General features: G+C 35.2%; 1 protein-coding gene across 4 annotated transcripts in view; it reads left to right on the forward strand.

Moving 5' to 3' along the window:
* Window positions 1-23786, forward strand: part of USP34 (ubiquitin specific peptidase 34) — a 257260-nt gene that overhangs the window by 219331 nt on the left and 14143 nt on the right. The window contains exons 59-74 of one of the 4 annotated variants that reach the window (XM_073897663.1): window positions 1320-1405; window positions 1973-2141; window positions 2246-2320; window positions 3474-3625; window positions 7145-7193; window positions 7274-7378; window positions 7463-7507; window positions 8246-8350; window positions 9742-9889; window positions 14796-15430; window positions 17487-17644; window positions 19158-19236; window positions 20949-21075; window positions 21932-22039; window positions 23189-23293; window positions 23410-23534. In XM_073897663.1, the coding sequence (XP_073753764.1) occupies window positions 1320-1405; window positions 1973-2141; window positions 2246-2320; window positions 3474-3625; window positions 7145-7193; window positions 7274-7378; window positions 7463-7507; window positions 8246-8350; window positions 9742-9889; window positions 14796-15430; window positions 17487-17644; window positions 19158-19236; window positions 20949-21075; window positions 21932-22039; window positions 23189-23293; window positions 23410-23534 (2271 nt within the window). The remainder of the gene's footprint in view (window positions 1-1319; window positions 1406-1972; window positions 2142-2245; window positions 2321-3473; window positions 3626-7144; window positions 7194-7273; window positions 7379-7462; window positions 7508-8245; window positions 8351-9741; window positions 9890-14795; window positions 15431-17486; window positions 17645-19157; window positions 19237-20948; window positions 21076-21931; window positions 22040-23188; window positions 23294-23409; window positions 23535-23786) is intronic. The other 3 variants (XM_073897665.1, XM_073897664.1, XM_073897666.1) reach the window with 3 other exon arrangements.

Raw genomic sequence — 23786 nt, forward strand, 5'->3', positions numbered from 1 at the left:
ATGGTAGGGTACTCTAATGGCCTTGAAAGTTAAATGAACAGTATATAACATTTCTGTGAAAGATTCTGAATTGTCACATTAATCAATTTGTTTTCCTTAAATCACTGGAAAAATTTGACAAGAAAAATGAATATTATTTTATATTCACTTAGGACACAGAACCAAAAATTTAATCTGAAAAGACCCTTTTCAGTTATTACTGAGATATAACCCCTATACCATGTAATTCATCAAAATCATACAGAGTGTAAAATTTAGTGGCTTTTAGCATATCCCCAGACTGTGCAACCATCTAATTTTATAACACTGCTAAGAGAAATGCCGTACCTGTTAAGTCACCCCCAATTTTATATTGTCCCTTCTTTCCAGCCACTAATGGCAGCCACTAATCTACTTTTTGTCTCTATGGAAGGGTGCCTAGATGACTCAGTTAAGCATCTGCCTTCGGCTCAGGTCATGATCCCAGGGTCCTGGAATCAAGGTCCCTGCTTAGCGGGGAGTCTGCTTGGCTGAGAGCTCAGGCTCTTTCTCACTTGTTCTCTCTCAAAAAAATTAAATCCTTTTGAAAAATGATAAATGGAGTCACACGGTGTGTGATCTTTTATGATCTTCTTTGAGCAGTATTTTCATGGTTTATCCATGTTGTAGTAGGTATCTGTTCTTCCTTTCTTTTTATTGCTAAATTAAATTCCATTGAATGGATGTAGCAAATGTTTATCCATTCAGCAGTCGATAAACATTTGGGATGTTTTCACTTTTTGGCTATTTTGAATAATGCTGCTATGAACATTTGTGCACAAATACTTGCATGGGCATATGTTTTCTGTTCTTTCTGTTATTTTACCTAGGAGTAGAAGTCCTGAGCCATATAGTCACTCCAGGTTTTAACATTTTAGGAACACCAAACTTTTTCATGGCATCTCCACCAGTTTACATCCTCACCAGCAATCTATGAGGGTTCCTATTTTCACTACATCTTTGTTAGCATTTGTTACTGTGTTTTTTATTTTAGCTATGCTAATGAATGTGAAGTAGTATGTCATTGTGGTTTTGGTTTGCCTTTCTCTAATAACTAATGATGGTGAACATCTTTCATTTGCTTACTGGCCATTTGTATATCTTACTTAGAGAATCCCCAACCCTTTTTAATCCGTGTTTCTTTCAGATAAACTTAAATCCTATTTCCTTCTCCTAGCCATTGATTTCTGGCAAAAGATAATCTGTGAAATGGGTGGCAGAGAATTTTGAAACATGTTAATTTTTCAGTATCTTTGTTACCTTTGTTCAGGCTCTTAGGTTGTTATAATTTTCATTTACAGATGTTCCAGCGTTTGTGTATCCATGTGATTCAGAGACTCAGACCTGTGCATGCTCATCTTTATCTACAGCCAGGAATGGAAGACGGGTAAGAAATAACTTTTGAGCATTTTAAGCTTTTTAATGAGCTGCCTAGAGTATTTCAGATACCCACATTGAAATATTTAGGTTCAGGGCACCTGGGTTGCTCGGTTAAGCAGCTGCCTTCCACTCAGGCCATGATCCCAAGGTTCTGGGATCAAGCCCTGTGTCAGGCTCCTTGCTCAGTGGGGAATCTGCTTCTCCCTCACCCTCTGCCCCTCCTGCCCCGCTCGTGCTCTCTCTCTCACATAAATAAACTTAAAAAAAAAAAAAGTAGGTTCTTTTATTTAAAAATCTGTAATAATACAAATCAAGAAGAGAAAATAGGATTGTTTTATTTTTAATTAAGTGCATCTTCAAAATCCTCTACAAATAACTTCATCATGACTTAGTCTTTTTGTTTGCATTGATTTAGCCAGACATGATAATTGGAATCCACCTACTTGTTGCAGTTGGTATTCACTATTACAAAAATGAAAAAGATAAATTTAGGTTTTTAAAAATACTTATCCTCCCAGAATATCTATCCTCAGACTTTATACTGTCTCTAAGATACATTAAATTGTGTCTTCAGGTCGGATGATATGGATGCCTCAGTAGAAGATATTGGTGGACGTTCATGTGTCACTCGATTTGTGAGAACTCTGTTATTAATTATGGAACATGGTGTAAAACCTCACAGTAAACATCTTACAGAGTATTTTGCCTTCCTTTATGAATTTGCCAAAATGGGTGAAGAAGAGGTAAGGCTGTATCTTGTTTATTTCTGGGATTATGTACCTATTTTCAATATTTAAAACTTAATTGTTTTTATTTTGTATTTTTAAATCAATGTTTTTATTTTTAGAGCCAGTTTTTGCTTTCATTGCAAGCCATATCTACAATGGTACATTTTTACATGGGAACCAAAGGGCCTGAAAATGTAAGTACAGCTCTTTCTCATATTGGGGATTTAGGGGGCCATGTTTTCAAGTTTGTATCATGGAAGGTCATTAGATACTAGAATGCTTTAAAGTCCCTTCTAGCCCTGAGATTAGATAATTTTAAGGGTCTGAGTTTGGTTGGTATTTTTAATGGGTATAGCAAGAGAAGAAATAATCAAATGATAAATTTCACTGGCAAGGCCCTGGAACAAAGCAAATGAATTTAGGCCAAATGGCTACCACCTACTTAGGGGTCATATCAGTAGCATGTTGTTTCAGTGAACATTTTTGTTGGCCATATTTTTAAATCCTTGCTTTTGAGTTTCTCACAGTCTTCCAAAAATTTAAGTAGCTTGGTCTATTCATAATATTAAAGCATAACATGAACTTTGTGTTGTCTATAATGACCACATTGGCTTATGCTCCATTTATAATATCTTGTTTAACCCTTTTGCAACCTTAAGATGTAAGTACTATTGTTACCTCCATTTTACAGATCAGGAACTTGAGGCAAAAAGAAGTTAACTTGTTTTAGATCACAGTGAGTTGGGTTTTGATCTTTGGTCAGATTCCTGAGCTAAGCTGTTAACCGTTACACTGTAATACTTCTCAGAATGTGCACTTTTAATGTCTAATTCCTGCCTATATGGCTACCCTGTTTAGACTGCTTTTCTTTTGCTTTGTTAAATCATAAAATCATTTCAGTCTCTTGAATTTCAAAGCAATGGAAGTCTTTGGAAGACTTGCTATTTGGATTATCTGAACACTGGAAATTAAGGATTCTTTAATTTTTGTAACTGGCATTTTTATTAAATAGGAAATACTGTTTTATCATACTCAGATAAAATTTGATCCTTATTTATCTTCCAAAGGGCTTGCCTATAAGAAGAAAGAAATTAAAAGATTTATCCCTGTAAGTGAGGTGTAAATAGTTACAGTATTGAGACTCATTGTTCTTTACAGTTCTGCCTGCTGTGTCTAAAATCATCCTAAATGTTGTTTAACTTTAAAAGTCAGGGTTAGGCCTTTGAGTGTTTCTTTGTGATATATGCTCCTGCCACCATCTACCCTGGGTAGTTCTATAAAACAGTCAAGTTATTTTCTCTCAAGATAATTCAGTTTTACTCTATTAGTTGTAATATTTTGTTCTAGCCTCAAGTTGAAGTGTTGTCCGAGGAAGAGGGAGAAGAAGAGGAGGAGGAAGAAGATATTCTTTCTCTGGCAGAAGAAAAATACAGGCCGGCTGCCCTGGAAAAAATGATAGCTTTAGTTGCTCTGTTGGTTGAACAGTCTCGCTCAGAAAGGTGAAATGTTTCAACATTCAAAATGGCTAAAGCATGTTTGATTTTACTCCTTTTGCCAAATTGTTTTACACTGACTTTTGTTACATAATTCCTTTTAAATAATACTACTATTTACCAACTCTTGTGGCAAAAGTATTTCAGTCCTTTGTATCAGATGACTTTGTACCTCTGAGGCATGTTAGAAATATACGTTGAAGAAATATACAGTAAAATATTTAGCAAAATTATATGTGCATTCATCCTTTAACCTGGCAACGCTACTTCTAGAAATCTGTTCCCCAAACACAGAAAGATGTATATGTAAGGATATTTATTGAAGCATTTAGTTTATAATAGTAAAAGACTGGAAATATTTAAAAAGAGGGGATTAATTGAAAACAGCAGGCATCCACTCAATAGAATACTCTATTGCTCAAAAAAAGAAGTATGGAATGTATCTGTACTTCCATGGAGAGAGCTTTAGGATAAATATTACCAAGTAAAAAAAGCAGGGTTGGATAAAAGTGTGTATAGTATGGTACCTTTTGAGGAAGGGGAGGTTAGGGCGGGGGGGGGGGGTGTAGAGATTGAGAGCATGTATACTCAATTTTCATTATTCCTCATTATGGATCTACTGTTTGCAAATTTGCTTACTTGCTGGGATTTATTGCAATCCCCAAATCAGTACTCATGGCTCTTTTACAATCATTTGTGGACTGCAGGTGTCCATATGCAGAGTGGCAAAAAATTTGAGTTACTTGACACATACCTTCCTTCCCAGCCAAGGTCAAACAGGGTGACTGACTTCTTGTTTCACTTCTCATATTGTAAACAAATGTCCTTTTCATTGTTTATGCCATGGTTTTCACATTCGTGCTTTTTGTTGGTGACTTGGTGTTTAAAATTGCCCCCAAGTATAGTGCTAAGTGCTATCTATAGAGTTCTGAGCTCAAGAAGGCCATACTGTGCCTTAACGAGAAAAAGCACGTTAGATAAGCTTCATTCAGGTATGAGTTAATAGTATTACTTGCTGTGACTTCAGTGCTAATGAATGAACAATATATATTAAATAAGGTATCTTTAAACAGAAACACAAAACAAGGTAATCTTTTGGTTGAAGAGAGTGTGACCAGAGGCTCACAAGAACCTAACCCTGTATTTCTCTTATGAGCAATGATTCAGTAATCACTAATTCGGTGTTTACAGCATTTTATAGAACATAAGTACTACAAATAGCAAGAATTTACTGTATTTTTTTAAATTGAAGACTAAATCAAAAACCTAAAAAAAAAAGTTTTCCTGTGGTTGGGGAGGGAAAAACAGACTGCTGGGAAGGACAAGAATGAAAACTTGACTTTGAATATACATTGTTTTTGTTTTTTAGATTTAACTTGTAACCATGTAAATGTTTTATATAATGATAAGTAAGTTAATAAAATGCAATCCCTAAAAATCAAAAGCAGACTGAAATAAATTATATACTGACCTGGTGGCGTAGCCTGGAAAGGAATTCACTAAAATGACTTTAGAACACATTAATTTAACTATAAATTCCTAGTTGTACGTGAAGGACAAAAAGAATTGTAAAATTATCCTAAACTGTTCTACTAAGTATATTGTTCATAGTGTAATTGTGATTATTATCCTGAAACTAGCATATATCATAGAATAAAGCAAGTAACTGTTAATGTCATTAGAAACCAAGATTTTCAGAAAAAGAAAAAAGTACAAATATAAAATTGTAGGTTTTTTTATGTAAGTTCTTTAAAACTAAATTTGAATTTGGAAATACCAGTAGAGTCTATGGTGTATTTTGTCCTAAGCAAACAAAAAATGTTTTCTCTACTTCCATTTTCTGAAAAGGCTTAGAAATCCTGCCCAACTCAGAATGAGTGAATGCCACTGGCATCTAGATTGTAGTCTCTAGATACCATTTCTTATGGAAGAAAATGAGGGTTCCTTGAAAAAAATGGCCAATTCAGGTCTTGGGCAAGAAATGAATGGGAAGCCTAGAACACTTCGTTATTTTGGAAAGCAGAGGCTATCAGACTAGTGAGATTATGTTAAAAGGGCAAGAACCAATTTATGGATTTTCCTACTGGTCATAGATTGGACAACCTGAGAATAACTACAAGAGGACTAAAATACATCATAGATATTTAAATCCATGAGTTTGTAATGGTACCTAAAAACAAATGAACTACTTGTAATCTTTGGAGTATATTAGGAAACCAGATCATAATTCTGGAAACTTATTAATAAAGGAATGATAACAAGCATTCATCTTACCAGCAAGAATTATACCTCATGGCAACCAAATGGTACATGAGAGGAAGCTCGCCATCTTGGAGGTGTATGAGCTAATGAACAAGCAAGTAATGCTGAAATTAGAGTATCTGTATTTTGTACCCCAAATGAAGTAATGGTTCTAGGAGATGATCATCATTGACTGGAAATATTATAAAAAGACAACCTTGGGCGCCTGGGTGGCTCAGTTGGTTAAAAGACAACCTTTCATTGTGTGCCTCCTGAAGAAAGTCAATACCACCACCAATAAAGCATGCTTGATTAAGAAGATCAAACCTAGATATGATCAAGTCTCTAGATCTAAACTACCAGTTTATAGGAAATACAAGGACAAAGGAACAGGTTAAAGCAACACCACCAGGATACAATCAGCAAAATGGAAATGTGGGAAATGCTTCAGGATAAACCACCTACTTTCTTCAACTCATAAATTGCAAGATAAAAACAAAATTGGAGGGGAAACCAGTAGTCTGTAAGATATTTAAAAGACATTTCAACCACTTGCAACAGAGGACTTTATTTGGATCATGAGCCAACAAATTATTAAAAATTTTTTTAGACACTTGAGGTAATCATACACTGACTGGATATTATTTGATAGTAAGGAGTTGTGGTTTTAAGTGTGAATAATGGTAGTGTGGTTATGTTTTTTAAATTTACCTGTTAGAAATAAATACTGAGATTTTTGGATTAAATGATAAAATACCTGGAACTGCTTCAGAACTGTCCACATTGAGTGAGTGGGAAGTACAAATGAAACAAGACTGATCATGAATTAGTAATTTGAAGCTGAATAATGGGATACTTCCATTATCTTGTTATTTTTGTATGTATCTGAAATTTTCTACAGTAAAGAAATATGTAGAAATTGTAAACTGGTAACTGAAGCTCTTTAGTATTAGAAATTTGTTTTGTTTTGAAGGGTCTCATGTCACAAAAAAAAAACAAAACTCAGACCTATCCTAGTGTTTATAATACACAAAAATATTGAGTTAATTAAATGGGAACTAAAGCAGGTTTGGGCTTCCATATATCAATTCTTGAAAAATTGTCTAAAAGATATGTATTTAGCAAGTAAGTTTAGCCAGCAGAAAGTTCAAAAATCATTTTTTTGTGTTGGTGGCTTGGTACAGTTGTAATTGGATTGACAGTTTTGATGCATGTCATGATGCACATAGCTATAAAGTAGCACAGAGGGAAGAAAAACTTATTTCCACTGATGTTTCCTTTCAGGCATTTGACATTATCACAGACTGACATGGCAGCATTAACAGGAGGAAAGGTAATACTTTGTATATTAGAGGATTTGATCATCTCACAAATAATAATGGTTCTTAAATGAACAACTTTTACTTTTAACAGGGATTCCCCTTCTTGTTTCAACATATTCGTGATGGCATCAATATAAGACAAACTTGTAATCTGATTTTCAGCCTCTGTCGATACAATAATCGACTAGCAGAACATGTAAGTGCTGAGAAACAGTCTTAAAGCTTTTTGGTAATTTTTAAAAGAATGTTCTGAAATCCGTTTTGTTTTGTTTTGTTTTAGATTGTGTCTATGCTTTTCACATCAATAGCAAAGTTGACTCCTGAGGTATGTACACATTAGTTAATTCATATTTTTAAGACTACTAATTGTTCTTGAAAAAATATATCAAGGTTTCTCCCATGACACAGCTTAATTTTTAGTATGTAACTTGAATAAGCTGAATTACTCCTTTATATCTTACTATCATAAATGTAATTTTCCCAGTTAAATACAAATTTACGTATGAGTTCAACATATTGGAGTGCCACATAGATACTAAACTTTAAAGTTGTTTGATTTGAAGCATATATCGTAATTGTGTTCAAGAAAAAAGTAGACTAACCAGATGAAAAAAGATGTGGAAATATAATACAGTATTATACAAATGTATTTTTGTAAAATGGTAATGTTATAGCTACATGATACTTTGTCAAATATTAATGTAAACTACACCTTAGAGATCAAGGGATGCTACAAGAAACTTTTAACCTAAATTATTCTATGAATAAGTTTGTCTCATTAATAAAAGTTTTGATTGGTTTTTTCAAATTGATATCCAGAAAAATACATGTTTTGTACATGTATTTTAACATTCCGTTACATGTGGTGCCTATGCCATTGACTTTGTATCCCAAGTTGATCCTGCTGCTTTATGTAGTTCAAGTTTATATGCAGGAGTCCTGAGGTCTGCTAACCTAACACAGATTTAAATGTGATGTGTAGAAGAGTTTTACATGTTTCTATTCTTCTAAAACAGGTGGGTTCAAGTACATTTAAATACACAGTTATGTATGTGTCTTACAGGCAGCCAATCCTTTCTTTAAATTGTTGACTATGCTAATGGAGTTTGCTGGTGGACCTCCAGGAATGCCTCCCTTTGCATCTTACATTCTACAGAGGATATGGGAGGTAAGTCTTGCAGTAGATGTTTCAGTATTTCTTTTTCTGAGAATTTTATTTTTCTAATAAAGTCATTACCAGTTTAAGTACCAGTTTCTTCTGACTTGGGTAATGTAAAATGAAAGTTTTAGTAGGACACAAGTCAGGGAAGAACACTTGCTTTAGTTGGGAGGCTTGGGGAGGAGAAAGAATTCTTGTCTTTCAGGACAAGTTTAAACACTATTGTAGAGTCATAAATCTTTGGCTAGTCGAGGGTTTTCATTCCCTTCCCCTCAGAAAAGAATGATACAATCTTAGAAATACAAGTTAAGTGTTTTCAGCAGTTGACAGAAATGGTACAGGAAGTACCAACCACGTCCTTTCCTTCAGAGTAACTGCTGGGGTCATAGAGTTTCTCTTTGGTGAGTGTTAGGAAAACCTGCTCTCTAGACCAGGGGTCAGCAAACTTTTTCTCCAGCTGGTCAGTTAGCAAACATTTTAGGTTTTCTGGGCCCTGTGATAGCTTTGCAACCACTTAACTGCTGTTTTAGCCTAAAACCATCTAGACAATACATCAATGAGTGGGAATGGAACTGGCCTTGAAAGCCAAACCTAGATTCCTAAGATTTCTTTATCCCATGAAAAAAATCTCCCCAGCAGTGCAGTTACTACATTTTATTCTCATGTGCAATAATAGATTGGGCACACAGTAAGAAAAATAAAGATTAGAAACTTTAGAGAATTAGAGAATTAGAGAATTAGAATTAGAGAATTTTTTTTTTTTTTTTAAGATTTTATTTGCTTATTTGACAGAGACAGCAAGAGAGAGGGAACACAAGCAGGGGGAGTGAGAGAGGGAGAAGCAGGCTTCCTGTGGAGCAGGGAACTGGATGTGGGGCTCTGTCCCAGGACCCTGGGATCATGACCTGAGCCGAAGGCAGACGCTTAACGACTGAGCTTCTAGGTGCCCCTAGAAGCACTATTAGTTCTTTGTTAAAGTCCTTGGTTATTTTAATTTTATTTTGTAAACTAATGACATATTTCTGAATATTTCCTGTTGATAAATGTAGTTTTAAAAATGGAGAGGAGCACCTGGGTGGCTCAGTTGGTTAAGCATCCAGCTCTTGATTTCGGCTCAGGTCATGATCTCACAGCTGTGGGATCGAGCCCCGCATCAGGCTCTGCACTCAGCGTGGAGTCTGCTTAAGATTCTCTCTTTCCCAGTCCTTTTGCCCCTCCCTCCCTTAAAAAATTAATTAAAAATAAAAATGTAGAAAAACATGGGCAAAACTTTTCTTAGGCTCTAGTTTTCAAAAAACTCTTCTTGGCTAAGTGTTTAATGGCATATACCAAAAGTAAGTAAAAAAAATAACTCCTCAATCAGTTGGTTTTATATTCTGTTCTTGTCATTTCATTTTTAGGTAATTGAATACAATCCTTCTCAGTGTTTGGATTGGTTGGCAGTACAGACACCCCGAAATAAACTGGCACACAGCTGGGTCCTACAGAACATGGAAAACTGGGTCGAGAGGTTTCTTTTGGCTCATAATTATCCTAGAGTCAGGACTTGTAAGTCAAATATTCAGAACTTAAACCATTTGTTGTTCCAAGTTTCGCTTTTTTGTTTTGTTTTTTAAGGCAATTACAATAATGCCCATTGTTGTACAGTGCAAAGACTCTTGGAAATACTGTTCTTAAAGGCCGAAGTTACATTAGTATTTGGAAATGGCAGTGTTTTGCAAATATCTACAGTGGTTTGGGTGTTTTAAGGATAGGAAACTGTCCTGTCTTGGGTGACATCACCACCACCACCATTTTTGTTTCCTTGCTTGATAGATTACAAAGCATGATCAGCATTAAGTGAAGAGAGCAAAGGATCAGAAAATCCTATCTTAAAAGTAACTTTAAGGCTAAGAGGAAAGTAATAAAAAGGCATAGAACAAATTGAGAGAAAATATTCAATGAAATCATGGGAGTTAAATGATAAACACCTTTACACAGGCTGGAAGGAAATAAAGATCTTGGAAGACAGATGGACAAATATGAAAAATAGGTATTTTACAGATTAGAAAATTGCTTGCAAATAAATAGAGTATGTTCTCCTTTGATTTCTTTTATTCAAAGAAACAAAAATCAAAGTTAATTTTTTAAATTAGTCATTAAAATCATTTTTCCTAGCTGTCTGCTGAAAGGGCATAGAATCAGTGATACTACAGTAGCAACATGCACATCAAATATCCCCAGATCTATGTTTCTAAAGACCATTCTCCAATAAAACAAATAATAGCTCTTTGAAGAAATGGCTGATTCTAGGTCTTGGGCATGTAATAATACAAGATGAGCCTGGAGCATCTTGTAGGACCAGAAAGTAAAGAAGTACTCAAAAAACCAAAATGATGGGGCTGTGTCAAAGGGACACACAACCAACCTGAAAGAATTCCCAGTGGCTAACGCTGGAACAGTAAGAGTAAAAAAATAAACAATATAGTGCTGGATTATACCCCCAAGTATAAAATAAATACCTATGAGTCCATACTGATAAATAAATATTTAAATAAATAAATGGAGAAGAGACAAATATCCTATACAGAAGAATTCTAAATAATTTATGTACTGCTGTCCAAGGAGGTGGAGCTGAACCTCCTTTCAAGGAGTAGGGAATGGGGAATGTAACTTTTTCTTTCTTTTTTTTTTTTTCAAGTTTTTATTCAAGTTCTAGTTAATATACAGTGCAGTGTTGGTTTCAGGAGGATTCAGTGATGCATCACGTAAAACACCATTGCTTATCATATCAAGTGCCCTCCTTAATGCCCGTCCCCCATAGTCAACCCCCCACCCATCTCCCTCCAACACCTCTCGGTTTATTCTCTGTGTTTTAAAAGTTTGTTAACAGTTTGTGGGTAAAATAACTTTAGGTGAAGCAATTGACAAACATTAACTCAGCCAGGTGATTATGGTTAATATCACTGATGTGTGTTGATAGCATGTACCCTTGATACCCTGGATATAATATGATGTAAAGAGCACTTTACCTGTATGATCTTCCTTACAAAACCCATCATTTGAGTCTAAAAGTGATAAACATCAGACAGGCTCAGTTTGAGGGACATTGTTCAAAAATACCTGACCCAAGTACTCCTTTACACTGTCAAGCTTTTCCAAACGCAAGGAGAGCCTGAGAAACTGTCACAGCCAAGAGGAGCTTAAGGACACATGATGATTAAATGTAATATATCCTCGATGGGATCCTAGAGCCAAAATAAAAGAACATTAATGGGGCGCCTGGGTGGCTCAGTCGGTTTAGCGTCTGCCTTCGGCTCAGGTCATGATCTCAGAGTCCTGGGATTGAGCCCCACGTCAGGCTCCCTGCTCAGTGGGGAGCCTGCTTCTCCCTCTCCCTCTGCCCTTCTCCCCACTCATGCTCTCTCTCAAATAAATAAGTAAAATCTTTATAAAAAACAAACATTAAGGCAAAACTAATAAAATCAAAAGTATGGAGTTTAGTTAAAAGTAATGTGTCTGTTTCCTTAGTTAAAACAAATGTAGTAATAATAGATGTTAATAATAGGAGAAAAGGGGAGAAGAGTGTACAGGAACTGTGTCTGTTCTGCGTATTCTAAAATAAAAAGTTTATTTGGGAAAAACACTTTGTACTGATGGATTGGTATTGGTACTTATAGGCTTGTTTTTCCTGCCAGTTTATGTAGCCCCATAGTAATGGGTTATTTGTAAGTGCTGACACGTATGCTGATTGGCATTCATCTCCTGACTTTTGACCATCAAACAATAAAAAAAAATCTATGCTGAACCAAAAAAAAAAAAGTTTTTCAGCTGTTACATCTAATATTGATGATATGGCATTCTCGTACATTGCAGTGAAGTTGTAAGTAAATATTACCCTATGAAAGGCAGTTTAGTAATATGTACTGAGATCCTTCAAAATACTTTGCCTTTTTTTAAATTCAGTAATATTATTTCAAGGATTCCAGTATAAGCAAGTCATCTAATATATGGATGCTTAAATAGCATTATTTATGATTATGAAAAATTAAAAACTGGATGTTCAGTTGGGAAATAGTTATAGTGAATCATTTAAAAATTATAATAGACTCTGGTAATATGAAAATGTGCTTTTGACATAATGTAACTTGAAAAAACAGCCCAAATATTTGAATAGAATCAATACAACAGTAAGAATTATAGTAACATGTATAGAAGAACTACTACTGAGAAATACTATTAAATCCTACAAAATTTTAAGGAACGCATTAGAATGTTTAGAGAAAAAAAAATGGAGACATAAGTGTCTTAAAATAGTTGAACAGTTGCCATACAGAAATATAGGTAGATTTGTTCTAAGTTCTCTATAGTATAGGACTAAATGGAAGGGATTCTTTGGTCAGCAAGGCAGTTTTTAGTAAGATGGTCTGTTCTTCCATATTGACCTTCCTAGAAGTTGTATATTTCTCCCAAGCAGAACTTACTTTTTATTTAGAAGCAGATAGCTCTTAAATAAATAGATGGTTTGGTGTATAATAAAGCAAAACTAAATGGTAATTGTACAATTAATTGGGTCTTTGGTAGAGCGTTTTAAACTTTTCATTGTGTTAGAAAATATTTCCTAGGGCGCCTGGGTGGCTCAGTTGGTTAAGCGACTGCCTTCGGCTCAGGTCATTATCCCAGAGTCCCGGGATCGAGTCCCACATCGGGTTCCCTGCTGAGCAGGGAGTCTGCTTCTCCCTCTGACCCTACCCCCTCTTGGGCTCTCTCTCTCTCTCTCACTCTCAAATAAATAAAAAATCTTTTAAAAAAATTTTTTTTCCTAATAAAATACTGGGATAAAAGTATATAACTTAAACTGAATAAGTTTTTCTAATCACAAATTACTTTTCTTAATAGCAGCTTATACAAAGATTGGTCAGGATGTCCCCTACATGCCAAGGTTTAATATTGGAAACATATACTAAATTGAGCCTAACATATAGGTGAAAAAATAATGTAGAAATGGAGTGCTGCATGAAGTTTAATTTGAAATCTGTAAAATAGGTTATAATTAATTTTAGAAACCCTAACTTAATTTGCTTTAACAGAACATTGTAAATTATCAAATTATAGGTAGACTAGTGGGAGACAGAATTAGTAGGTGTATTGAAAAGAGTTAAACTAAGGCATTAGAGGCCTTGAGGAGGCTCTGTGGTGGTTGTTTTTAGGAGCATTAGCTCCTGAATCTGACTATCTGGGTTTCGAGATGTGTAACATGGGTGTAGTCTTACTGTTTTCAGTCCAAGTGAAAGTGGGGATAATAAAAGTAGAGCCTCCTAATAAACAAAGTTAGGGTGTTAAATAGTATAAACATTTGATAAATGTTAGCAGTTCCTGTTGTTGGATCATTATTATTGCCATTGTCGTCACCATCATCATCATTTCCAGGGCTAAATCTGAGCTCCACCTCTTTATTTGTGTGACTTTGGTCTTTGCTTCCCCAAGATTCAGATTTTCCAGTGTAACATCACATATTTCCAGAGTGATTTTGAGAATTAAATGAAATAATATTTTTGTATGCTTAATAACATTTTTCAGGTATGTTGAAGAAGGGATGCTTTATTTGTGTTCAGAGTCAACCTAGAAGCTTCCAGCTATGGAATGAATAAATCATGGGGATAAAAGATACAGTATAGGGAATATAGGCAATGATATTGTAATTGTATTGTGTGGTGACAGATGGTAGCTATGCTGTGGTGAGCACAGCATAACCTGTAGAGAAGTTGAATCACTATGTTGTACACCTGAGACTAATATAACATTGTGTGTCAACTATACTCAAGTGAAAAAATTTTAAAAATGCAAATTTAGCCTAGAAGAGTTTTAAAGATTTTTTCCAAAGTTAATGTTCTGTAATTGGCATATATATATATATATATATAAAATCTTATACATTACAATGAACTTTAAAATAGAAGATCTCATTCTGTCTTTATAACTTTATATTTTACTGTTAATCTCTAAATTTTTACAAAATAACTTACCCTTATTTTGTAAAGAAGAAGAAAAGATCCTAAGACATTGAATGATTAGATCAGGTCAGAGAGGCTTAGCTAGGTCTTCTGGCTCCAAATGCTATGTTCTTCCTGTTAATCCATATTATTTCCTAAGGAGAAATGAAATGATCAGATAAATGGAAAATTCTACATCTGGGGAAAGCTAACAGAGAAGTTTAAAACTGTTTCTATTAATGCAGTTATTGTTGCCACTTAAAAAATAACAGTGATAGAATGGAAGGCTAATGTTTTCATCATTCCTTGAGATTTTTCTGTGGGGCTAGTGGTAGGGCAGAAAGATACTAAGAAATGTTCATGTCCCTTAATTTTTATTCATTTTAATTTTTAAAGAGAAGAGTGGCTTTGTGTTTAATGACTGCTCTTCAGTCTGTTTTATATCTTATAAGGATCTGACAGTTTTGTTTTACATTTTATAGCTGCAGCTTATCTTCTGGTGTCCCTTATACCAAGCAATTCATTCCGCCAGATGTTCCGGTCAACAAGGTCTTTGCACATCCCAACCCGTGACCTTCCACTCAGTCCAGACACAACAGTAGTCCTACATCAGGTCTACAACGTGCTCCTTGGTTTGCTCTCAAGAGCCAAACTTTATGTTGATGCTGCTGTTCATGGCACTACAAAGCTAGTGCCCTATTTTAGCTTTATGACTTACTGTTTAATTTCCAAAACTGAGAAGCTGATGTTTTCCACATATTTCATGGATTTGTGGAACCTATTCCAGCCTAAACTTTCTGAGCCAGCAATAGCTACAAATCACAATAAACAGGCTTTGCTTTCATTTTGGTACAATGTGTGTGCTGACTGTCCAGAGAATATCCGCCTTATTGTTCAGAACCCAGTGGTAACCAAGAACATTGCCTTCAATTACATCCTTGCTGACCATGATGATCAGGATGTGGTGCTTTTTAACCGTGGGATGCTGCCAGCCTACTATGGCATTCTGAGGCTCTGCTGTGAACAGTCTCCTGCATTCACACGACAACTCGCTTCTCACCAGAACATCCAATGGGCCTTTAAGAATCTTACACCACATGCAAGCCAATACCCTGGAGTGAGTAAAATTGATAATTCTATCTGTATCTTCAAATTGATTGGAAATAACATATTTTTCGCCCCTTGTGGGAAGTGGTAACAAAATATGGAAGTATAGTCTAACTTGAACTGTTCTTTCTTAAGGACTTAATGTGTATTTGTTTTCTTGAATACATATATAAAATGCCATATTACTATAAAATTGATAATATGGGTAATTTTTCTTAGGTTGATGTTGAAATTTTATCTCTAATTGAACCTAGCTATTTTCATTTGTGTTTTTGTAAATGTCTTTTATATGTAACTAATGAAAAAAGTCAGCTTTGTGGTACAGTTTTAGGGAAGTATTTATTGTTTAGATATTTATTGTTAAGATCTACATGCTATCCTAAGCTGTGAGCTAGAAAATATTTTTATCTTAGCTCTAGTATTCCCTAGTGTTTTTTTTCTCACACTACATTCAAGTGAATGAAATGGATAAGGGGTCTATCAGGATACAAATATATGCGGTCTAAATCTGATTCCTTTTTTTCTGCAGACTATTTGTAGGTTTCATATTAAAACTTTCTCCCTTCACATATGGCTGTCATTCCTGGATATTTCTTTTCACTGTTGCTTCTTAACTCTCTGTTGTAAACTGAAGATTACACCAAGAGGATATAAATCTAGAAAAGGGGTTGGAAAGAGAGTGAGAACTATTTTAACCTAGAGGCTACAAATTGCTAATGTGAGAAGTTTTTTGCTAAATGGGAGATGGTGGGAGTGGAGCTCTTTCAAGACATCCAACATTTTCTTAAGAGTTTAATCAGATGAACATGATGAAGAGTATTTTAATTATTGGTATCCTTGAATTGTGTACAGTACTTTTTTCCTGTTGAAGAAAGGACCTTTCCAGGGCACCTGGGTAGCTCAGTCTCGGTTAGGCATCTGCCTTCAGCTCAGGTCGTGATCTCAGGGTCTTGGCTCGAGTCGCACATCGGGCTCCCTGCTTAGCAGGGAGCCTGCTTCTCCTGCTCCCCCTGCCTGTGTGCTCTGTTTGTCAAATAAATAAAATCTTAAGAAAGGACCTTTCCTTCGGATACAATGTAGTAAATTGTTCTCACCTAGAAAGAACAACCTAACTTCCAGCCAGGAAATTTAGAATGCCTAGAATAGAGGAAAGAAAATGAGTATATTAAGTACCAAAAGAGGTTCAAAGCCAAGGCTATAAGACAGAAGGAAACAAATGTGAGAGTCTGCCTGACCTCGAAGGAGTCAAGATTTATCAAGATTCAGTGAATTTTCTTTATCACATTCACATAAATAATATTTGACTTAGTTACTAAACATGATATCCATGGTATACCTTTGGTGAATGTTGGGGGAGTTAGAATATTTATCTGATAATGTTTCCTGTGACATCAATAAAATAAAACATCTTTTATTGTAGAGCTTAACTATTGGAGGTTTTCATGAAAATGGTGTTTAAATCAATTTTTGCCATGAAAATTACAGAGTTGGGGGTTTTCAGTTCATTGATAAGTATGCCCACATGCCCATGCTAAATGAGTTTATAAACCCACAGTTAGCGATTTTACTTAAATACTAGTTCCCATGTTTCATCCATCAGATAACTTGAACTAAGCATTCATCAGTCCAGAAAGAGCATTCCAAATGTTGGCACAAAGGGTTGTCTCAGAAACAGTATTAATTCAAATGTAAATGAGGGCTGTAAAATTTTGTGAGGAAGTCATGATTTCTCATTAAACAGGGCAAAGGATTGGTGTAGCATATCTGGACACCCATTTGAAGTTACAAGGCTAGTGTTTTAATAAATAGTATTAAGACTAAAAATGAACCCTAAAAATGAGTCTTCCTGAAAATTTGATTATTTACTTTTAGTGAATAATATATTAAATTTTTAAAATAGAATCTATTGCTAATTTTATAACTATTCTTGAATGGTAGTGTAATCTGATTTCATTTGTATAATTTTAAGAGCTGGCTAGTGGGCATAACATTCAGAAATGAGAAGCAAACATTCTAAAATGTTGTAGGGTTAAAAGATCACCATGATGCTTATTTGCCCTTTTTAGGCAGTAGAAGAACTATTTAACCTGATGCAGCTATTTATAGCTCAAAGGCCAGATATGAGAGAAGAAGAATTAGAAGATATTAAACAGTTTAAGAAAACAACCATAAGTTGTTACTTACGTTGCTTAGATGGCCGCTCCTGCTGGACTACTTTAATAAGGTAAAAAGATGTTTTCTGGTGTTTTTTTAATTTGTTTTGTTTTTCCAAGTGAGGGAATGGGGACTATCCTTTTGACACTTAAAGAGTTATAGTTAAATTATTTATAACTGAAAGTTTACCAATTCCTTAAGGTAATTAGGGAAGCATTTTTGCATTGAGTCACCTTGGAAGGATTTATCTTTTAAAAATTAAGCTACTTTTGAACAGCTTTTATTTTCAAGGTTTGGTTTTGGACTGTTTATATGTGTTTTATCAGTATCATAGAATCAGGGTTGGAAGGAATCTTAATGTACAGTCTTACACCTAAGGCTTGAATCCTCTTCACTCTTATGATTCATCCTTATTCTTGGACAGTTCACTTCTAGAGGCCTCCAGGAACAGCTTTCTCCATCTTTGGATGAGACTTATTCTTAATACGTTTTTCATTCTCTTTAGCCCAGATTTACCTGTCTTTTTTAACTGTTGTAGGAATTAGCCAAAATAATAAAACATCATCTTTATAATTGTTCAGAGCTACAGAAGTTATTGAGTGGCTATAAAGGAACTCTGCAACAAATTACACATAGTTCCCTTTAACTGTGGAAATAAAGGCCAGGTTAATTTCTTAAAATGCTTCTATATATTACATCTAAGACTTGCAGCTAATGTCCTTTATTAGGCACACATTTTTTGGCAGTACTTCCTTGAAAATAATAGTATTTTATGCTTAACCCAAGATAAGATTATTTCAGGTTATCTTCTTCAGAAAACTTTCAAATTTGAATCTTTATTAGTACACAAAATGAATTAACTGTGCTTTTGCAAGGACTCCAAAGGAATTCTTTTAAAATTCTGGCATTAATTTTGAATACATTGTTTCCAAGGCTTACTACTTAAAGCTTATTCTAAAAAAAAAAAAAAAAAAAAAGACTTTGAGCTTTCTTAATTCTTTTTTTGAAAAAAGGAAAGACAACGTCTAACTGAAGTAGAAAGATTCCAGTTGTACTAATACAGCAGTGGTTTCCAGTACCTAATAATAAAATTAAGTCTAATAACAAGAGCAATACAACTACTTTTGGTAATTATCACATAAATTATTTTCAAGACCAAAATGTATTTAATGTTTTTCCCCTCATGTTTCTCTTTCTTCCCAAGAACCAGCTGAGAAGTGCTTGGATAGTATAAGTGTATTTTATTATTATCCAGAGCTTAACATAATCTAGAAGATAAACCCATTATGAAAATAAGCATTGCTTATACTGAAACTTTAAAAATATTCCTCTGATACCTCTCTTCCACCATTGAATTGTTGACTAGATACTAGCAGACATAACTTTTTTCCATGTTACTTAGAGGATTTCTTAGTATAATAGTAACTCCTTTTATTACCTTACTAGGAAACAGATATAGCAGTCCCTCTCCTATAGGTAGAAAAAGAGCCTCAATTACAGTTTTCTTCTATTTTTTCCATTTTTCTTCTGAGTTTTCCATTCTGATTCAGAGTTCTCAACCTGGATTTTTTGTATTCTTCTAGTGCCTTCAGAATACTGTTAGAATCTGATGAAGATAGACTTCTTGTTGTATTTAATCGAGGGTTGATCCTGATGACTGAGGTAAATATTTTATTTCATTTTACTATAGATATAGCTCATTTTAATGTTCTCACCAAGGCTTTTTTTGTGTGTGTAGATACTTAAGAGTTTATGCTATACTGTTTTACAGGTGTCTGGATTTTCATTATATAGATCAGTAAATGCTAATCTATATTCCAAGAATTGATTAGGTCACAGTTTTTAGGTTGCTCTTTTCTTTGTCCATAGTAATTCCATACTTCTCCTCTTCTTTTGTATTTAGAACAACCACTGGAAATAGACTGGTTTTATTCATTCCATGTGTAAGGGTAGAAACAGATGAAATTCATGTGATGTAATCACTGACACATAATTTCTCAAGAGCGGACTTATTTGATAGTTAAGAAAGTGAGATTAGCATCATGAGAGGAAACCGTTGAGTCTGTTACAGGTGATCATCCACAAACTGTGAGATGATTTTAAAGGCATAGAGGTGCATTTTACCCCTTAGTCTAATAAAGGAGAAAAGACAAAAGAGTATATGCCAAAAGAACCATCAGAAGTAAGAGATAGGATAGTTTTCTTCAGTTAATGATATTATAGAATAGGAATACAACATGTTTGAAACCGTACTTTGAAGAATTTGGACTTGTAAAGATAAGCGGGAGAGCATTTAGATAAATGACTTGGTCAGCAGAGGCAAGAAAGTATTGTCATATTTGACAAATGCCAAGTATTTCTGTTTGGCTAGAACAAAAAGTATGTGAAAAGTAGTGAGAATTCCATTGTTTCGCTCAACAGGTGTTTGAATGTCTACTCTGTGCCAGGCATTGTGCTAGCACTGGGGATACAGCAGTAAATAAGACAGACGTGGTTCCTATCCTCACAGCTTACCGGTTAAATGCCACACAAGTACATTGTTCAGATTATGTACTGCCACCAATTCTAGACTGTGGATTTTGAACTTTGAATTATGGCTAGTATATAGATTTTAGGGAACTGATTCAAGAGGATTAGAAAAAAGCCTTTGTGTAGAATGAAGTAGGAAAAAAAACGAAGGATTTTGAATTAAAAGATTTTAACAAGCCAATATGATTAAAGGAATTCTTCCTTTTGGAGCTCTTTTTCCTCATTCAGACTTACTGTTGACAACCATTTCACCATTGTCTTCCTTCCCAAAGCCCTGAAAAGTTAGTTAAAGCAGTCACCCATTCTGCCAAATCTTCTTGTTGCCTGCTTCTTTGTAATTTCTAAGGTGTTTGTGGTCCTAAAGCAAACAGTAACCAAAAACAAACTGATGAAACAAATTATTCCTTCAGACCAAAATGTATGCATAAAATATTAGCTCCGAAGGTGAGCACTGTTTTGTATTTTAAAGAGCTGACTTGGGGGCGCCTGGGTGGCTCAGTTGGTTAAGCGACTGCCTTCGGCTCGGGTCATGATCCCAGAGTCCTGGGATCGAGTCCCACATCGGGCTCCCGGCTCAGCGGGGAGCCTGCTTCTCCCTCTGACCTTCTCCCCTCTCATGCTGTTTCTCTCTCTCTCTCTCAAATAAATAAATAAAATCTTTAAAAAAAAAAAAAAAGCTGACTTGGGAGAATTTGACTTAGGTAGAAAGCAAATAGATTTGCTTTGTGCACATGTGCACACACATAGGGTCTGAAAACATCTGTCATAAAGGATGAGTAGTACCATTTTGTGGTCAGTAAAGTAAAAATGAAATGAAGTTTTCCATTTTTTAAAATTACTTGTAGTCTTTCAACACACTGCACATGATGTACCATGAAGCCACAGCTTGCCATGTGACTGGAGACTTAGTAGAACTTCTGTCAATATTCCTTTCGGTTTTGAAGTCTACACGCCCATATCTTCAGAGAAAAGGTTTGGTCATTCCTACTTCTTCTTTTTGTTACTTTCAACTATTAAACAGTGAAATAAGGATGTCAAACCATGTCCTTCAGAGAATTTGTCTTTATGTCTGGTTTATGTACCGAAGCTGGAGCTGATGCTGGCTAACCATCAGGAAATGTTCATCATGACCTGGTAAAAGGCTAGAGTGCTCTTGTTTAATCTCTTCTGCCTGCCTGAAAAATAGGCAAGCATCCTATATAAGTGTTAAGATTTAAGAGACTGGAAAACACTTCAAAACACAGTAACAAAATGGGCATTTTGTGAAGGTTCTCCAACTGGAAGCCTCCATGGCTTAGGTTAGATCATTTTTAGTTTTAAGAGAAATAACTATAAAACCTATCTCTCATGTCCCTGTAAAATTGAATGTGAACTTTGGGGCTCCTGGGTGGCTCAGTCGTTAAGCGTCCGCCTTCGGCTCAGGTCATGATCTCAGGGTCCTGGAATCGAGCCCCATGTTGGGCTCCCTGCTCAGCGGGGAGCCTGCTTCTCCCTCTCCCACTCCCCCTGCTTGTGTTCCCTCTCTCACCGTGTCTCTCTCTGTCAAATAAATAAATAAAATCTTTAAAAAAAAATTGAATGTGAACTTTGAACTTTATATAAATTTCTGGAAAACGGAAAGGTTCATCCCTAAAGTATGCGCTTAAGAAATCTAGCAGGTTTCACAGTAGTAGCCATCTCATGAAAGTGCTCACTTAGGTTTCACCAAAGATGTTTATGTCATTAATTTGATTTTCTTAGTGTTAGCATTCTGTAGATAAAAATAGAACATAATTGTGAGGAAGTTTGAACTCAAATGGCATATTTATGTATGCTTTTATATTTGCAGATGTGAAACAAGCATTAATTCAGTGGCAGGAGCGAATTGAATTTGCCCATAAACTGTTAACTCTTCTTAATTCCTATAGTCCTCCAGAACTTAGAAATGCCTGTATAGGTAAGTTACTTGGAAAATATATATGTGTAAAAACCTAATGGATGAAGATTTTTGTGGAATAGTCTTTGTAGGATGTGATTAGTTCTGCAGGGTTTGGAAGACATTTGTACTTCTTATTTGTAACTCACACTGGCCAACAGGTTCTAGAAAATATATTTCTCAGCATGCCAGTAATTACTTTATATGATCACAGGCAGGTCATGTAATATATCTGGGCTCTTTGACCTTAGGTTATCTTAGATATCTTCCAGCTCTGAGATCTTCTGGTTCTATGTAAGTAAGGTAGGATCATGCAAATGTTTTGCAAAGGAGAGCTGATACTGTAAAGGGTTGGGGAGATTATTTTTACTGCCTGTTCTTTTACCTAAAGATACTTGTAGTACTTGTTCTTAGACTCCCAGGTATTTTACCTTTTTATTGATTATATATTTATAATGAAGTGATAATTTGCCTGTTAAAAGACCCCCCATTTTAAATTTATAATGTATTTTTTACTAGTTTAGAAGCCATTTTTAAAAGTCCTCTTTAGAGACTGTAATTGTTAATTTCCAGTTTCTCAAAATGACATGAATAACTGGCTGCCACATATAAGCAGTTTTGGCAAGCTTTGCCTCATGCTCCGTGGAATTACTGGCCTATACTTCAGTAACCTCTGATTCAGTAGCCTGTCATCACGAGCTTTACTTCTCGATGATTAGGGGATGAGCATCAGTCAAGCTAGCATCATGAAACATTAAAAGTAGACCAAGGATTATGTCTTAGATCCAAAGAACTTTGAGCCTTAGATTTCTGTCTTAAGTTGCTTTGGTTGATTTTATGAAGACATGTCATCAATGTGCATTAAATATTTCCCTTAGTGTACTTCTCCATGACGCTTCTTCTCTTGGATAAACAAAATACAAATAAATAGTTTTAAACTTTGGTTTCTAAATGATGGCTGTACTTTGGTTAGTAACCGGGTTGATCCAGATTTGATGGAGCATCAGACAGAATTTCTCCCAGTGTCAGCAGCTAAAACAGTTTTAGACTCTTTAAACCTTTCCACCTGCCATACTGCAACTAGTCACCCCAGCAGGATTTGTGAGTTCGAAAGAAGCAAGTTAGATGTCCTCCAGCTTTTTAATACTCATATTGTGTTTTTATTTTCAGATGTCCTCAAGGAACTTGTGCTTTTGAGTCCCCATGACTTTCTTCATACTCTGGTTCCATTTCTACAACACAACCATTGTACTTATCATCACAGTAATATACCAAGTACGTATTCATCTAGCACAGTACTTGAATGTGGTTGGCATTTAATCTTTCTGCACACTGAAGCATGGAGATTTATTTTTTCCATTTATTCTTATTGTACACTTTTAATGTCTTAGTGTCTCTTGGACCTTATTTCCCTTGTCGAGAAAATATCAAGCTAATAGGAGGGAAAAGCAATATTCGGCCTCCGCGCCCTGAACTCAATATGTGCCTCTTGCCCACAATGGTGGAAACCAGTAAGGTATGTTGGGATGCCAGGAAAACCATGTTTCTGTAGTACACAGTAATTTGAAATTTTCCCTCTGGCAGTTATATTAGACTTAAATGACCATTTTGTGGATCCTAAGATTAGACTCATTTGGACTTTTTCCTTTTAGTGCTCTGAAATGTTGGTTGAGTATTTGCAAAATCAACAATAAGCACAAGTAGTAAGTTTTTTCCTCCCTAAAAAAAAAAAAATACCCGAATAGAAAGTCTTACTAGTTGTCACTAG

Source organism: Callorhinus ursinus, unplaced genomic scaffold (assembly GCF_003265705.2).
Source record: "Callorhinus ursinus isolate GAN/ISIS: 27379988/994484 unplaced genomic scaffold, GSC_fseal_2.0 scaffold10, whole genome shotgun sequence".
Lineage (NCBI taxonomy): Eukaryota > Metazoa > Chordata > Mammalia > Carnivora > Otariidae > Callorhinus > Callorhinus ursinus.